Source organism: Engraulis encrasicolus, chromosome 13, assembly GCF_034702125.1.
Source record: "Engraulis encrasicolus isolate BLACKSEA-1 chromosome 13, IST_EnEncr_1.0, whole genome shotgun sequence".
Taxonomy (NCBI): Eukaryota; Metazoa; Chordata; class Actinopteri; order Clupeiformes; family Engraulidae; genus Engraulis; species Engraulis encrasicolus.
Window position 1 is genome coordinate 33,503,597 of NC_085869.1, and position 18,749 is coordinate 33,522,345.

At 44.5% G+C, this 18,749-nt stretch overlaps 2 protein-coding genes across 2 annotated transcripts in view; both read left to right on the forward strand.

Annotated features, from left to right (window-relative positions):
• Positions 1-3,013: 3,013 nt before the first annotated feature.
• The window catches only part of cops8 (COP9 signalosome subunit 8), a 20,686-nt gene continuing 4,950 nt past the window's right edge, over positions 3,014-18,749 (forward strand). The window contains exons 1-4 of the mRNA XM_063213773.1: positions 3,014-3,172; positions 3,939-4,009; positions 4,302-4,350; positions 10,161-10,293. Coding sequence (XP_063069843.1) covers positions 3,101-3,172; positions 3,939-4,009; positions 4,302-4,350; positions 10,161-10,293 — 325 coding nt within the window. The 5' untranslated portion in view covers positions 3,014-3,100. The remainder of the gene's footprint in view (positions 3,173-3,938; positions 4,010-4,301; positions 4,351-10,160; positions 10,294-18,749) is intronic.
• On the forward strand, positions 12,982-15,169 carry trim63b (tripartite motif containing 63b). The gene is made up of 2 exons (XM_063213772.1): positions 12,982-13,159; positions 13,384-15,169. Exon 2 carries the CDS (start codon positions 13,439-13,441, stop codon positions 14,480-14,482), a length of 1,044 nt encoding a protein of 347 aa, XP_063069842.1. The 5' UTR covers positions 12,982-13,159; positions 13,384-13,438; the 3' UTR covers positions 14,483-15,169.

Sequence of the window (18,749 nt, forward strand, 5' to 3'; positions counted from 1 at the left end):
AAGCCAGGAATAGCGGCCCATGCACCGCAGCTAAATCACAAACCCCGTGTGGTGGGACCTGGCCCCACAGCTGTCCTGGATTCTGGGCATGTTTTCCAGTGTAGTTGGCTGACACGGTGTTGCTGTCAAACTTGCTGCATCAGTCACGGTCAGCACGACCAGGAATGTGGAGAAAAGTGCACTGCAGTCCACAAAACAGGCGGCATACATTTGTAATGCAAGAAGTGCAATGACAGAAGTGCTGTATCAGCTCAATTGTATTTGCAGTGCTCTGTATTCACCGTGTACAGAATGCTTTAATTCATGACCATTCTAGTTTTTTTCTTCTTCAAGTGATCAAATAAGCCTTTGTAACAAAATATTGACATCACTTGCTGACATTTTTTGTCTTAAATCTGTTCTTGCTGTAGGCCTATGCATGCCCTCACAGATAGGAGGACTGCAGGTTGCTGTAGGCCTATTGGGGAGACAGCACAGTAAATTTTAGTGGTGCCAACAATAATCGATTTGGCAATGCATTCCGGAGCAAATGAACTTTACATTAAATTAAAGCATGTCAAAGCATTGAAAGCTGCAGGATTGATACACACAACAATCAATGATGTTGTTCAGTATTTGACGTCTGCTTGTATTGCCTCATGACTAATGAAAAATGCCCTTGCTTTCAGGAGAAATGTAATGCATTGCAATGCATCGGAGAATCAGACTGAATCGATTCGAATCGTTACCTCCCAAATCGTAATCGAATCAAACCATAAGAGCAGTGCCAATGCACACCACTAGTAATTGTGTTAATTAGTGCTAATTCAACACTTGAGTTTATTTGCAAAACGGTGCATCTCCATTTTGTAGAATTTTGGGAAATTAAAATTTTTGTATAGGGCTTTCCATTGCAATGCATTGCATAATGCTTGAAAAAGTATGTTCTCAAAATATTTGAATGGCAAGAATTCACACAGGTGATAGGACCTCCGAACAGTCATTTTCAATATTAAATGCAAACGTCAAAAATGGTGGATACACCGTTTTGCAAATAAACTCTTCACTTACAGATTCAACTTTAACATTCATTGTTTTTCCTGCTCTTTTGAATTTACTGTATGTGGTGGGTTAGCCTGGGCGAATAGCCGACTGTTGACTCCGTCAATCAGTCTGGCAAAAGCCATGAGAAATCCGTCTCCGTGGACGATGGGAGATGGTCTGATCTTACTCTATCATTTAAATTAATTGAAGTTCCAAACTCAAACCCATATTGTGCTTTATTAGCATGCCTGTTACGTTAACGCGTCGCAAAAGCATACAAATAACAAAAGGAAAGTGTGAATATAGTTACCTTAACCAATCAGTAACGGAGCTCGCGAGTGAGTTCTACGTCACCATTCTCAACTGTTTGCTGATTGGCGAAACACTGAGAGAACCGAGCTCAAGGCTTTTGCCAGACGATGTGCGGAGCCAAAATCTTTGGGTGGAGTACAGAGGATGGCGTCGCGAGGCTAGTGGTGGGTAGTCACAGAGCGCAAATAGCAAACAATGCAGCCTGCTCTATTCAGCCCTCACCTTGACCTGTGAAGGGATTCACTTTCATCCATGAAATATGACACACGGCATATAAAGCATATCAGACCAGACACACTTACACAACAGCACTCGTGCCCTGTAAACAATGGTCTTGTTAATAACACCAGGCTGAAACATACACCTGCCCTCGTGAAAATAAACTGCAGCATTTTTGTGTACAAATTGCACTGTGTAATGCAGTATTCTTATTGTGTCTGCAATTCTGCATTCACTACCTAAAACTGCTGTAATAATGCAGTATGTCAGTATAATAGTATGTAGGCCTAAAAGCATTACAGACATTGGGCATTGGCATTATGTCCAGTCAATAAATTATTAGTATTTTCACCCCACTGCACACAGCTACCTATATTGAAGACTGTGGAAACTAATGGTGTCAACACTAATCGATTCGGCAATGCATTGCAATGCGGGCAATCAATTCAATACTGCAAGTGCCATAACCGATGCGGTAGGCCCCTATATTTTTTCAAGTTTTAATTACTTTCGTGGATATTTCCGGAGGAAATGAATGTTAAATTTAATAAAAGCACTTCAAACTAGCATTGAAAACTGTAAGATACAGAAAACAGTCAATAAAATGTTGCTCAGTATCTGACTGCTTATTGCCTCATCATGACTGATGAAAAATTAGCTTTGCTCTCAGTAGAAATGTAATGCATTGAAATGCATCGGAGAATCGAATCGAATCGAATCGAATCAAATTGAATCGCTACCTCCCGAATTGTAATTGAATCGAATCCTGAGGGCAGTGCCAATGCACACACCACTAGCGGAAACAGAGAAAACGCCTCATTTTTTTCACATCTGAAAAATCATTGGCAGAGCCAGCCATATCAGTGCACAAACTGTGTGGGATGAAACGAAAGGGGAGTTGCTGCCCTTTTTCCACAAGGTGAATGCCCACCAGGTTGAGGTACTTTGAAAACGAGCCCACAAACTGGCATGCCCATTCCATGACCTGCACGAGTCCTCCCTGATTTATGCATGCATGCATGCATTAGAGGTTTGGGCCCAGGAAAAAAAAAACATCCAAAGGACTTACATAAATGATATCCAGACTTTTTCTAAATCGTTCTGTCCTTGTAATACATTGTAAAATTGATGCTATTTGTGACCCCTGTTTTCTTATGAGGAGAGAGAGAGAGAGAGAGAGAGAGAGAGAGAGAGAGAGAGAAAGAGAGAGCGTGTGTGTGTGTAGGTGTTGTGTGTGCGTGCGTGCGTGTGTAGGCCTATCAGGAACTAAAATGCAGGAACACATTATTTGAATTAAACACACCTTCCATACAACTTCTTGTATTTTTATATATATGCTTCATATATATATAGCCTGGCTCTCGCGCAGTGCTTCGTGCATCTTCGTTACGGTTATGCTTCATCCAAGTTCAAGTTCCACTCCGTTCCACATGGGGGCGATGACTAGAACATAGCAGATGTGATGTATGAATTAGCAGAATAATACATCTGACTGATCCACAGCAAAATCAATGGCGAGAGCCATTTCGCCACATTTATTGTGAAAATGCCATCAGCAGTCATGATGTCGGAGAATTTTGACAAGCTTCTGGAGCAGTGCGAAACGCAAGAGTTGGAGGTATGTGATTGTAGTAAGAAATCTAATCAGAATCATTGCTGCTTTTCAGAAGACAGCGACAAGAACAGAGCAGACAGTTGCTGTATTAGAGGCTAATGTTAGCTAGCGATTGCTAATAAGTTAAAAGTGCGCTGGTATGCTTTGCACATAATTAGGAAGTTGACATGCAATGGGAAAGTTAATATCTTTAATTGGATTCCGAATTTACCGCGTGCTGTCTCGTGCATGGTGTGTTGATCCTAGAATTCCGCTTTTATTTTGAACCGGTGTTGTGTTAGCATGCTATGTGTTTTGTGAATGATTTGCCACTAGATAAACTTGGCACATCGGCTAGCGTGGTGTGTCAACTTCAAGTAAGCAATTCAGTTTTCGCATTAAGATTTATTTACTGTGTGAAAATACATGTAATCTGCCTATTGCAACATTCACATAAGGCTAAGCTGAAACACGTTGGGTATATCTCTGGCTGTGTGTGTGTGTGTGTGTGTGTGTGTGTTGAGCAGTCAGTCAGTCAGTCTGAATCGCTGTGGTAGCACCTGCCTGTCCGTAAACTGTAGCACTGTGCCATTGCCAACCGATGATATTGACCTGATGATGTATGTTGATGATGTTGAGCATCTTGCTGGCACCTTCTCTACCTTAGTACTGCCACAGTGTGTGTTATTGATAGGGAAGCAGTGTCAGGCCTGTGATGAACTCCAGCCCGACTGACAACTGATGTTGACCAGATGACGAAGCCTGTTTTCTGTTGTCTGTCTTCTTTTAGGCCCCCGGTGGAATCGCCACCCCACAAGTCTACTCCCAACTACTGGCTTTGTATCTCCTGCACAATGACATGTAAGCTGGAACATGCCAACAGTGTCCAACACTTCTGCCATTAGAATAGAAGTTAGCTTTATTTGTCCCCAGTATGGGCAATTACGTTGCAGATGTAGTGCACATTACAGAACATATCAGAAGCTTAACATGTTATTAACATGCTATAAAATAATAAATGGGATGGGAATGAGATACACAAGTAATAAAATGTCCAAAGTAGCTAAAGAATATTTGAAACGGTGCAGAAGATAAATAGTTCAAATGGCTGTCTTTGCATCTAACATGGGCTTTTCTTTTTTTATATAACCAGGAACAATGCAAGATATCTTTGGAAGAGAATTCCTCAAGCTATTAAAACTGTAAGTGTTCATAAACTATGGTGCTTTCATTTCATACACCACATTCACCATAACATGGAGATTCTACAAACGTATTTTAGCTAGCTAAGGATGTTAAATTAAGATCCATCATTGAACTCATTTTAGCCCGATGACTCGTATATGTACACATATACGCTGCATTCAGGCTCTTGAGATTTTAGCTTTTTACATAAAAATGTGGGTATGTTACAGCTGAACGAACACATTCTAATGCAAGATGAGGGTCTTATGGGTTTAAATGCAACTTATTTCATGTTTCTTATGTGCATCAGAGGCTGAGGTATTTAGGTTTTTATAGGCTGAGGGAAACTTTTCCAACAAGGGCTTAGGCATTCAGCAGGCATTTTTTGCAGGTGCTTTAGGCATCAATGGGGTAAAGGGACACTCCACCCATTTGCATTAGGCTTTCCATTGCTAGACACCCAGTCATACTTTTGAATGGTCGTGCAACACACTCTCAATTCCCCCTGAGACAAGAGAAATCCGTATTCACCTCTTAACACTTCCTCCTACAATGATGTAATGACGCACTTTTGTCAGTGCACTGACAGTGCACAGTGCACACAGTGCACTGAGGTCTTTAGTGCATAGTGTCGTGTAAAAATTTGAGCACTGTGCCCTCGCTGGAAGTGATGGATGAGCATGGCATTAGCTCGCCAAAATATGAGTTTGCTACTGTTTACAATGCACAGCGTCTAGTGCTTGTATTTCCATGTCCTTCACCCCAAAGGACAACAATCACACATACAATACTTTGGTTGGCATGAAAAGGTTGGTGTCCCATCAACATTACTTACAGAATTAAGAGACTGTTGACCAAACTCTTCTACTGAACTGAATGCCACATTTCCTTCATGTCATTGTCAACATGGCCACCGTTTAGTACGTGCAGTGTCCATCATTAAAGCACTGCATTTTTCCGCCATTGTTAGGGGATCATCCTGGCACTTTCAGTGCACTGGCTCAACTGAAATTTTCAGCGTGAGCGCCCTAGGCACTGAAAAACAGTGCCCGAAGTGCACAAGTGCGGCATTTGAGACACGGCCGTGGATTTCTGTTGAGACTACAAGCCTTTTTCCCACCATTTCAACCCCGCCCATAGGGGGTTGGACCTAATACGCTAACAGACCTATCACAGATCAGTGTACCAGTGCTTTTGAAATCACTGGCATTAGCCCCATACGACTTTGTTGCTGTCGACCAACATTGACGAAGCACATGAGCGAGAACTTGTTGTCACGATTTGGGTGTTATTAAATACAGCGCATTTAAAGTCGGCCATAAATATGAACGAGACGATGAGCTCGCACCAGTTTGCTCTACTAACACACCACGTGTGAGGAGTGGGGGGACAGGCAGTGAGGTGGAGCTGATGTGGGGACCTGCGCAAACTTGTGTAGAGGTGTGAGACAAGACTCATATACTCAAGTGAGTGAGTTGTTGACCAACCAGTTCATGGGTGCATTACCTCGGAGGCGGTCTGCAGACGAGCGTTGAAGGGGATAAGCAACTGCAGAGGTTGCAAGATCTGACTGCAGTCACATTCATCCCGCGATAGTTTGACATAGGGCTGGGTAATATGACGCTCTATATCGTTATCGTGATATAAAAGTGTATATCATGACCTTTCTCCTATATCGTTTATATCGTGATAGTAATTTGATCAATTTTATACAATTGAATATCATTTAATTCCATTTCATGTTTTCACAATACACACTATAAGTTCATGTAACTGTAAAAATTAGAATAAAAAGATCCATTTTAAAGAAAGGTTGTTTTGCGACATGAAAAAAATAAAGAGCAAATAAAGAAAATAACTGAAAACGTAAGTAATTGTGCTATATCATGATATATATCGTTATCGTGATATAAAGTAATCCATATCGTGATATAGTTTTTTTTCCATATCGCCTAGCCCTAGTTTGACACCATGTGACATGTCACCTCGTCAACGCAACATCACCGAAATTTTGAAGTTTGACAGGAAATCTAACCGTCATGCAACTGCATGCATTGCTGTCTATCTCGATCGCACTTATTGGTTCTCCAGTAAGTCACTGGCAGAGCTGTCTGGGTGTGGCCTGTGGAACTTGAGCATTGCAGTGCATTATGGGGATTGTTGTCACAAATCCACAAGCACTAAAAAGTCATTATCTGCCTTTTCTCCTTTAAGGTTGCCCCTTAAATGCCCCTTTAAGGTTGCTGGATCTTGGTTGTGGTTTTGACTGACAAAATAACATCTGTGTTATGTCCAGATCATGGTAGATAGTCCCCCATTGCCAATTCTTTTTTTCCAACTCAATTCTTTATTCCAGACCCAGGGGATCCATATCACAATAAAAGTGGCACAACAGTATAAAATCAACAGTTAGAACACACCAAGTAAATCAGATAAACAAAAATAAAATAAAAAATTGAATATTTTTCATTGTTATTCACAGTCCCACATATAGATGTGTTTGCCAGTGATTTCGCAGGCTCTCTGTATATATACAATATTTTCTGCGGAGGAGGGGGGGGGGGATCCCTGGGAAACTTGCTGCCTTGCACAATCGTTCAGATCATTTGTGATTAGGTCTGGTGGTAAGTAACCAGGCAAGGGGACTGTAGAGCTGTAGTGGCCACATGGTGGTGCTCCATCCAAAGCCATTGGAGCTCCATCCAGTCCTTAATGACCGACCTGTTTACAAGTCCTGGCTCTCTCTCTCTCTCTCTCTCTCTCTCTCTCTCTCTCTCTCTCTCTCTCTCTCTCTCTCTCTCTCTCTCTCTCTCTCTCTCTCTCGGGTCTCCTGTCTTCTGGATATCTTGATGTAATGTAATTCAAATAGCATGTGTCGCTCGCTGAGTATTTGAGATTTGGGATATCTTGACATAATGGAAATATCGAGGTAATGAAATAGTTGTGTTTGTCTGTGTGTGTGGTGTGGGGGTTGAGTTAAACTTTATTTAGTTAGTATAGTGTACGTTTCCAAGTTTTGGGGATAACATTGTTTTGAGGATAGCTGATGTGTTGGAGACTACAATTGAGCGATGTCTTGCCAAGTGTGTGCTCATATTTACCTTTTATCATTATTATTTCTGTATATTCGGAATCTTATCCAGTATGACATTAAATAGATACTGATGTTGAAGGAATGAAACCCTGTGAGTGACATGCTGGCGACAAGAGGATGGGTGACGTCATTTGTTTTGATGTGCTGGCACTTGGCAGACCCTCACATGTCGCCAGAAGTCACCAGTCACCTCGAGGGAACTGCCGCTGGACAAGGACATGAGCCCTGCTTAGTTTAAACAAGTCAACAAGCGTCAGAATGCAATGCTGTCATGATGGATCATTTTAAATGCAGCTCCGTTTTTTTCATGTATTTTGTTCCATAGAAATGGCATGGTATCTAATCTTGAATCTGATGAAGACTGTTGAAGTCTTGAAATAATAAAAGAAATCAGAAAGGATTTTTTTGTGTGCGGACCTCTCTCCGAAACTACAGTCTCTGTCCTGCACCTTTTCCTGGGATGTGCACAATCTTCACCTTCAACTAATCTTGTAACTAATAACACAAATAGTCAGCCAGCCTCAACGTTTAATTAATTTATCAGAATGTTTTTATTTTAATCAAGTTTTTTGGCAGTTTACTTAAGCTGTAAACTTATGTAATACGGTATAAGTTGTTCTGCAGTGAGATATATGATAGACTGTCACTGGCACAGGTTTTAGCGCTAGTCTCCTTCCAGCTGCTATTGGCATTGTCACCTCCTGTTGATCTTGGTTGCTGGTGAAAGCCAAGGCTTTCCATTGTCTCTCCCCCACCCCGACTGACATAGTGTTTGCACTGTGCAGGCAAACTGCAATCCATTCCTCTGTTGCCTCATATGATTGCATTTCCAGACCAACCCCATTATCAACCTGCTGTGATGGTGCGTGCAGGCTACACCAAGGGTGCAAGTGAAGTTATGTAATTCCCCATATTTCCTCTGGCCATATGAAAGGATGCAAGTTTGAATTGCACCTCAATCCCCTTCTGTTACTGCATCTGTGATTGTGAATGCCAGGGGAACCCCAAACCTTATTTTGTACATGAGTTACTGCATGTATGGTGAACCCCAAGCTCTTGTATTGTGGCTCTGTACAGTAGGTGAACCCTGAAAATTTCCATTGCCATGGTGATTGTATCAGCAGACGGAGACCAAGCTTTTCCACTGTAGCCTCAATGTGATTACATGTGCAGGCCAGCGACACAGCATTGTATACCGTTGCCCCACTAGTCTTGTGTGTGCGGGTAGCTCTAGTATGTTGACTCGTATGATTTGTGTTCGCATACAGACACAGTTTTTCACAGTCACCCCAGTATGATTGTGTATATCCGCAAACTTTATCTTTTTATTTATTTCTTTTGAAAGACATTTTTTGGGGGGATTTTACGATTTTCATTTAGACAATAGTGATCGAAGGACAGAAGACAGAGAGAGGTTAGAGAGGGGTCGGGAGGGATCAGTAAATGACCCGGGATTTGATTCAAACCCGGCTTCCAGGATATGGTACGGCCCCTTAGCCACATCGCTCCCTGAAACTTTGCTAGGGCAGTGATTCTCAAAGTGTGGTCCGGGGACCACTAGTGGTCCGTGACAGAGCTCAGGTGGTCCGCGAGGGGATTCCTATTTTTCCAAGACAAGCTAGGAGTAAGCTTTATTTGTAACATTATTACAAAGCTAGACATAGCATTTCATTACAGTAAGACAGGCTTGTGAATGTGGATAAGAAAATAAGTGATCTGCATCGAAATTAGCAGTGTCAAATTAGCAAATTCAGTTCACCCTAACCCTGAACATATTCTGAGGGGACAAAGTGGCCCTCGGTCTGAAAAAGTTTGAGAAACACTGCGCTAGGGGGACCCCAAACCTCAGCAACGTCTGTAACCTGACTTGTGATGGGATCTACAGGTAGTCTTAAAGCTGGCAGCCAAACTCTTCCACCCCCACCACCACCACCCGCCCTTCCACTGTGATGACGTGTGTGCAGCAAGCTCTGAGCCATTGCACTGTCACCTCATTAATGTGCAGATGAATCCCATTGTCACCCTGCTGTGATTACATGCATAGGGGGAAACCCCAAACCTCAGTATTTTTTATATGATTAATTGTTTGTGCAGGTTAAGCACCTAAGCATTTCTAGTGAGCCGACGTGTCGCAAGCAAACCCCAGGAAATTCCATTGTCACCCCATTTGGTTTGTGTTTGCTGTCAAGCCCTGAACTTTAGGATTATGACCCCACTGGGATTGTAGGAAGGGGAAAAAAACACCTTAAGTCTGGTTCCACATAACCAACTGAGCCTTTCCACTGCCACCCCCACAGTGCGACTTGCGTGTGCCGATGGGAACCTAAAACCTCAACGCTTTCACTGAAACCTGACTGATTGTCTCCGCAGGCGAGCCCCTCAACCTCTTCATGTACAAGGGGAACCCCAAAACTCAGCACTTTCACTGTAACGTCTCTGCATCTGTAAGCAAACCCCTGAGCAGGCAGTCAAACCTCTCCATTTCTTGACCACTTCTCTTCACTTTCATCTGTCGTAACCTGCCAGTAATTGGTTCTGCAGCCAAACCCCCAAAGCCTCTGTGCTAGCCTGTAACACGATTGTTATCGTTTGTGCAGGCAAACTCCAAATATCTGCGCTAGTTTGTAACTTGACTATGAGGAACTAGATTAACTTCCAGCTTTTGTGTGCCAGCGGACCCTCCAAACCTCAAGGCTTCCACTGTAACCTGACTGACTTGCCTCTGCTCCATAGGCGAACCCCGAGCTGGCGGCCGTGTGGGCAGTGGGGCAGCACATCTGGCAGAGGGAGTTCCCAGGCATCTACACGGCCATCGCCGCATACCAGTGGACTGAGAGCATTGCGCCCATCATGGAGGCCCTGCAAGGTACGTGCTGCACATTACATTACGCACTTCCTGTCTGTCTGTCTGTCTGTCGCGTTAGTTAGAACCCCTCTGGGGCCACCCCCCTACCCCCCCACTGCTGTATTTTTTCTTCCCCTGCTCTGGCTCCAGGCCCGCTGCTGTTGCTGTAGGTTCCAGGCTCAAGAGTCTGATGTCTTTCCCACTACTTGGTTGGCTACAGCAGCAGTTCTGTGCTATACTGGATCTGTACTGATTGTTTTTTTTTAAATCACAGCATCTATTAGTCTGAGTATTTTACACACACACACACACACACACACACACACACACACACACACACACACACACACACACACACACACACACACACACACACACACACACACACACACACACACACACACACAGTCCATTTTTGCAGCCATAGAAACTTGATTATTCAATTCAATGTTTTTGGTCAGATGACCATCATCAGGTAAGTTCCCGAAACTTCTACTGGAACAGAGGAGAGCATGTTTTTCCCCCCATAACTTTACACAATCAAATAGTGATTCAGCACGATTGGTGGACTACCATTTGGTTAATAGTAGTTACACCCATGATAATAAATATAATGTGGCCTCGTTTTGTACAGCCATGACACTTTGGAAATAAAATCAGACGGATAGGTCCTGACTGCTCCCTCCATAAAACGTGGAATAAATGAGTTCAACCAAAACCAATGTAGAATGTAGTGGAAGCCAATTTAGCCAATAGTGATGTAAAATGAAATGCACATTTTAAATGGGTTCTGAGAGGCTGTTGCTAGGTTTCGGTGTGTTTGTGTGTGTTGAACATTTTGGCCCTCCCAGAGTAATTTGTGGAGTCTGTAATAAAACTGGCTACATAACAGGATGTGAGGTTTGATGTATAGAATCTATGGCTTGAGATGAATCAGCGGGCCCGTATGTCCTGCTAATTTTAATAATTCAGGTTGACATGAATGTCAGATTTTCAAAGTCTCGTATACAGTGTGCAGAGTTAATGATGTCAAATGGTGGAAGTGAGGCTGCAACTCAACATCCCTCCTCCCGTCGTCACATCCACCCTTGTGTGCCTCGCTCTCGCCCCTCCTTCCTTGGAAGAAGCAAAGAAGGACTTGAGGAACTCTGGTGGAGGAATCAAGAACGTTGTGAACAGACAGTACAAGTTACATCAGTACCTCGGTTCGCGCCCACCTCCTCCATCCTCGGCCTGTCACCTTTTTGTGGTTTGAGAAGACCTCATTACGTCAAGCCTGGGCGAGAAACAAGACCAGAGGAAGTAACCGGAGGAGGGATACTGATATGTGCCCTGAGAGGAAGTGCCTTGAACAGCTACCATTCGCTCCTGATGATTGATGTGGTTTCCGGGGAAACAACACATAACAGACATCTCCCCCCTCATGTTTCGAAGCGTGCAGGCGTGGGACAAATCTTAAGCCGTTGATAGACATCATTAATTGTACTCAGCGACTTGGCCGGTGATGTAATGTGATAGTCGTGTCGTGTTTTATAAGTCTGGGACCCCCTGGGTCATCGAGTCCACCTGCAGAGCAGCTGTGTCTGTTCGCCGAAGAAAAAAAAAAATCAGTTTGCAATTGCAGTCAGATGGACTAAGTGAGTCACTGTTGCAATGTGTGTGTAAACCAATCTCCACTGTTGTGCCTGGCCATGCCATGTTTATACCTTAGTTCCAAGAGCTCGGGCTGTGATGGACTGCCCTTTACAAGATTCTTTACAAGGGATCCTACAGTGGTGGACGCATCTGCTTCAGCTTCAGTGTAGATTTGAAGTTTGAAGATTGAGCGGGATGTGCTCTTTTCATCCGTAGCTATGCTTTTGAAGATAATTTTGGCATTACTATCGTGTAACTTGTGTCAGTCTCCCAAATATGTCAAATGTGAGAACATCTTGTTGATGTTGATGTATTACATTTGTATGTATTCATAGTTCAAATTTTAGTAGTGCTACAAAGCAAGATGTTGGGGGAGGATATACCAAAATGAATATGAATCTCCCCAACTTTTCTCATAGAGCAAATTACTTTGCTTTGGATTAGACTTCTACAATGATGGTGTGCTTCTTTCATCAGACATTATAAAGTATTTTGTAATGAATATAGAATGAATAATGGAATTACAGTGTTACAATGCTTACAGTTTTCATGTACAGATGTGAACTTAGTTTTGCGACTTGCTTATTTTCTTGGACAGAGCAACAGGCTGTATATGAAGTTAGTACTTGCCTCTGCTTGAGCCAAGCCATGTGTCCATGTGTTCGTTGAAAGGCATCCTGCAAGAGCAAGATCACATGTGTTATGTGTTTATCAGCTCTTGCGCTCTCTCCCTAAAACCCCCCTGCTGTTCATGTCACCCCCCCCACCCCCCCTTCCATCGGGTGACTTCCACCACACAGGGGGCGAGAGTGAGCGGAGGGTGACCTGCCACTAAGCGTGACACGACATGTGGAAGGTGGGGGGTGGTGGCGGTGGCGGTGCAGACTGGAGTTATTATAAACTTTAGGGTGTCAGAGAGAGACAGGGAGAGACGGGGAGACGGGGAGAGAGAGCGAGAGAGAGAGCGAGAGAGAGAGAGCAAGAGAGAGAGAGCAAGAGAGGGTGGTAGGCAGTGGTGGGTGCTATGGTGTGGTGGAGTGGTGTAGTGTTGGGGCAGGGGTGGGACACGTTCTCCGAAAACAGACTTGAAAACAAGCGCAGAGGAATGTGTGACTGGATTGGCCGGCTGGCTCTGGTGTCGTCGGCCGCGAGTGGGGTGGTATAAAAAGTCAGGGCCCCCCATGCCTCCTGCTAGGACAAATGCAACACACAAGACTGGACAGACTAGCACACCACTGGTGGAGTGAAACATGTAAGTTTTTGCTGCTTAGTGCTTACTCTTTGGTGTACTTTTGAAAAATTACGCACGTTTGTGTGGTCAAACTAAATATAAGGCATATTCAATTTTTCATATTTGTTATTGAGAAAGTACAAAGTATGTCAAGACAAAATAACGGTTGTCCATATCAACTAACAAAAACACCAACGGTTGGTTCTTCCTATCCCTTCCCTTCACCCTCATCTCCTCTCCTTCAGCACAACTTTGACAACAAGGTCAGTCAGTCACCTTCCCCCAAGACAGCCTGGCAATATGGATATCTCGCTAATGTCCAACTCCATGGAGAGCCTGGAGAAGCAGCTGAGCTGCCCCATCTGCCTGGACATGTTCACCAAGCCCGTGGTGATCCTGCCCTGCCAGCATAACCTGTGCCGCGGCTGCGCGAGCGACCTCTACGACTCCCGCAACCCGTACCGCTTCTCCGGCGGCGTCTTCCGCTGCCCGACCTGCCGCTTCGAGGTGGTGCTGGACCGCCACGGCGTGCACGGCCTGCAGCGCAACCTGCTGGTGGAGAACATCATTGACATCTACAAGCAGCAGCAGGAGGGCGGAGGAACCGGCGGAAGTGAGAGCAGCAGCAGCACCACGGCGCCCGAGACCACCGCCAAGCCCAAGGCGGGCAAGGAACCCATGTGCCAGGAGCACGAGGAGGAGCGTATCAACATCTACTGCATCACCTGCCAGGTGCCCACCTGCTCCATGTGCAAGGTGTTCGGCCAGCACAAGGACTGCGAAGTGTCGCCGCTTGCCAGCGTCTACCAGGCCCAGAAGGCGGAGCTCAGCAACGCCATCGACGCGCTGGTGGCCGGCAACGGGCGCTTGCAGGCCCTGCTCAACCAGATGGAGGAGGCGTGCACGGCCGTGCAGGACAACTCGCAGCGGGCCAAGCAGAACCTCGGCGAGCGCTTCGACGGTCTGTACGCCGTGCTGGAGGACCGCAAGGCCACGCTGCTGGACCGCATCGGCAAGGAGCAGGACGAGAAGGTGGCGTCGCTGAGGGGTCTAGCTGGGCGCTACGGGGACCGACTACAGGCTGGATCGGAGCTGACTGACTCGGCCGTCCAGCTGTTGGAGCACAGTGGTGCCGCGGAGTTCCTGCAAGCCTCCAAAGGGATCATCTCGCAGACCAAGGAGGCAGCCAAGGGCTCGCTGAGCGAGGAGAGGCCCGAGCCGGGATTCGAGCGCATGGACCACTTCACTCTCAACACAGAGCAGGTGGAGACCCTGCTAGGCAAGATGGACTTTGGGCCGGAGGACGAAGACTTTGAAGACGCGGAAGGGGACGAGGAGGAGTGAATGTAGTATTGCTAGGCTAGGCTACTGCTACGGCTATACTACTACTCCAGGACTTTTTGTAGCTTTTTTGAGTTGTGGGACGAGAAGTGAATGTAGACTTACTACTACTACGCAAGGACTTTGTAGATATCGTAAGGGCGAGATGTGAATGTTAAGTTAAGTTTCTCTTAACTTACTACTAATACACAAGAACTTTCTAGCTTTTGTGAGGCGATGTTGGATGAGGAGTGACTGTACGTAGGGTTGCTACCACTCAAGGACTTTCTAGCTTTTGGAGTATTTTTTTGTTTCTTTGTTTTTTTGAAAGTGAATTTACAAATGGAGATAGTGGAGTAGAGATGTGCCAACACCAACAACTTGACTTGCCAAGGTGCTTTGGATAGTATTTTTATACAGATTATATGGAATGTAGTAGCTGAAATGTGCTTTTTGTAACAGGTTTTTTTGTATTTCCAATTTCCATCACCGTGTTCACTCCCATCTGTCTAATGGGCTGGAAGTCGTCTGTTTATATTTGGGATGATTTGTTTTCTTTTCCTTTCCTTTTCTTCCACAGCAGAAGCTGTGATGTGAATGTAGTGAATGTGTAATGAGAAGTGCAAAGGGCACCATTGAACTATTTGTCTAAATGTCATTCGTTTCCAGCTGGCCATTAAACACCATTTGAATAATAAAACCAAATGTTTTTTTTTCATTTAGCTAATTCCCCAACAAAAGCAAAACAAATGGTTGATCACTTATCTTTTTTGTTCTCATTGCTTGTCATGCATTGTACAATCCTTTTGCCCTTTACAGCTAGTCTTCGAGCAAGTCGAGCAAGCTTTTTTTTCTCAAAGCGTGCTGCACCAGTCGTGACTTGAACGCTGGCCACGGCTGGTGGTGAGAAGTGTCGGCTATTTTTAGGCGTGAGGAGAGTGAGATGAAGAGCACTGAGAATAGACAGGCCACGAATGCTATCTCTGGAGTCCTGTTGCAACCGACGACCCCCACCATCTCCCACCCCACCATCCCTCTCTCTGGGGCCTGGCTCAGCAAGTCGCCCTCCTTTAGGGCTAGAGTAGAGAGGGAAAGGGATCTGGGGTGGGGTGGGTGGTTGAGTGTATGTGTGTATATGTTTGCGTATTACTGTATCAGTAGCATAAACATGCCCTTGAAATAGTCTCGATATAGCATTACCTAAAAGAGATTCTAGGTCATCGTTGAAATTTTGTTTCTGAGAAACGAAAGTCTTTAAGAGGAAAAAAAAACAGTCAAACTTGCTTTCTCTATGTACCCACAATATTAGTTTTTGTCGTATATTTTTAAAAAATATTTCCTTGTATTTCACAACATCAAAACCTACTGGAGAGTGAATAGGAAACCCATTCTGCTCAAATGTCATCCAGAATGGGACAGATGAGACAATACAAATGACAAGCAGCGACCATCTTAAATGTATAGCAATGTCAAGAGAGCGGCAGGGACAGCATGTAGGGGATGAAGTCAAGGGGCTTTTTCTGTCATTGCAGCTGTCTGCTGGCCTCACTCTTGTCACGTCCCCCCCTCCATCTCAGCTCCTGACCAGTGTTGCAACCGACGAGGCGCCTGTTTGTTTGTAAACACCGCGTGTTGCCATGCGTTAAAACTTAAACGCTCTCCCTAACATCTTGTTATTCCCATCAGTGTGTCCTGACGATGATCACAACACATCACGTAATGTCTAAGAGCGGCCGGATGTGGTCTATAGCAGATGATTCTTCTCTTCTCTTCTCTTCTCTTCTCTTCTCTTCTCTTCTCTTCTCTTCTCTTCTCTTCTCTTCTCTTCTCTTCTCTTCTCTTCTCTTCTCTTCTCTTCTCTTCCCACCTCTTCTCTTCCCACCTCTTCTCTTCCCACCTCTTCTCTTCTCTCCTCTTCTCTTCCCACCTCTTCTCTTCTCACCTCTTCTCTTCCCACCTCTTCTCTTCTCTTCCCACCTCTTCTCTTCTCTTCCCACCTCTTCTCTTCTCTTCCCACCTCTTCTCTTCTCTTCCCACCTCTTCTCTTCCCACCTCTTCTCTTCCCTTCTATTTTCTTCTGTTCCCACCTCTTCTCTTCCCTTCTGTTCTTCTCCAACCTCTGTCACCTCCTCTCTCTCCTCTCTTCTCCTCTCCTGTCCTCCCCTAAGAGGAACAAGTTTGACACATGACAATGGAAGTGTCTTATTACACAGTTTGTGCGTACTGGGTCCTCTGTCAGCTGTGACTGGATTAAGCCAAGGGGGAGTCCCTGGCCACAGCTACTCCTCATGGGATAAAGATTTGGGAAACCAGCACCAGCAAGGCAGCTATGGCATGGGATGTGAAATCGCTCAGGAATCCTGCACCCCAGTCTCCCCTCCCTAGCTCCCTCTACACCCACACACATGCACACACACCCCCTGCCCTCAATACTGGCCACAAGGCCAAGGGGCTTACTGCATCTAGTCACTTGTTGTAGGGCACATGTTTTTTATGGTATGAAGAACGTATGAGTTTCACTGTAGTTGTTGTGTTTGACAGTAGATGCTTGGTGTAAAATCCACTCAGCACTAAATGACTAGCACAATAATCCTGATTACTCGAATGTGCTAATGGTGTGTTGTATACCCATGACCTACTTTTGATTGTAAACTGCTATAATATTGGTTACACATCAGTTTAAATCTAACTAAAAAACATTACAGGATGATGTTTCTATTTTAATTATTTATCTATTGAAAAAGAAAGCAGGCTCAAGTGGCACTGAAAGTGCCCTGTAATATGACCAGTTTCTGCATTGTGTCCTGTACCAGCCATTGCCTGGTAGTGAAATGGAAAAGTCCCTGAGCATTGCTACCAGTAGGGCAGAGATTTGTGAACTGCACCAGCAGACAGATATGGGATGTGAAGCAGCACATGAATCTTCCACCCCACACGTGATGGACCTGTCACAGGCACGGGCCAGTACATTTGAGTGCCATCTCTCTGGTCACTATTTTCGAAGCATGCCATGTCACACACATGATACAGTATTTTAATATTGGATTGAGCGGTGGTGTTAACCCCCAGAGACTTGCCATAGAAATTTGCATTCAGTAACTTATTTGCACATCAAAGTCACTGCTCAGTGATTGATTTGTGAGCCAAGCAATGAATTACACCAACATAAAAGGAATTAATGGTGCGGATTAATGGTGCGGATTAACGGACGGATCAAAAGTGGCGTGTCAATGCGTTGATACAGTTTGGTGAATTGAACTACTCTATTTTGAAATGTTCCTGACAATGAGAACAGTGGCAGAGAATTCAGTAGAAGTCTTATTTTTCAGCTTACATTAGTATTTCCTCTGTAAGAAAATGGAATAGTCTTCTAAACCATCTCAAAAGGGTTTAAATGCTCCCGTCTGTCAGCACATTATCAATTATCTCACTATGCCTCCAGGCAAGCCAAGCCAAGATCTCCCTGATGTGTTCCTGTGTTTGAGTGAGAGAGGCCAGTTCAAACCATGTCCTGTCTCACTGCCAGTTAGCTTTGTTGGTATAACACTGCTTAAGTTGCAGCCCCCTAGGTCTTCACTGACCACACATAAAGCGTGTTTTAGTCCTACTTGGAGCATATTTACTTTCAGTTAATTCATCTAGAGGGGAACATTAAGTTATTTATTCAGTTGAGTTTATCTCTTGTCCTGTATCCAAATTTTGGCCTCACTATTTTTCACGAGTTTTATTTCCCTCCTCTTGAATGTTGCTACCAGTCCAGCCTCATCCAGAACTCCATAGTGATTTCTGATGAAGGATTGTGTTAGTGACACCTAGTGGTCGTGGTGTGCGGTGTTTTTTGACTGATCAAGTGAACTGAACTTGAGGGACACTGTGGTTTCCCTCTGCTGTTGTCTGTGAAGATTCTCATTCATCTATCCCAAAGAGTTGGGTTGTCAACTTGAGTTCTTGGAGCTTAATAGGCATAAATCTACATGCAGGCTGCGTTCCATTTCTTAAGAGAAGAGAAGAAAAATCCTCACTCCGTACAAGCTCCCTTCCTGTAATATCCCTTATTTGTATATGTCAGCAAATAAATTAAGCACAGTAAATAAATAAATCACCGTAAGGGAGCAAGTACGGTCTGGCTATTTTCTTCTTTTTTTCCATGCCTTCAACTACGTGCGCCCGGCAGTCGCAGCAATTGTTTTTGGGATGTGCGCATACCTTTTTTACATCCCATTTCTGCCCACTCACACTTCACTTGGTTTCGTCATCCACTCTGTTGCCGCTTGTACTGGTGGTCCCGCTA

What these genes read in the sequence shown, in the direction of transcription:
- trim63b (XM_063213772.1), top strand. Translation starts at nt 13,439, where the DNA reads ATGGATATCTCGCTAATGTCCAACTCCATGGAGAGCCTGGAGAAGCAG.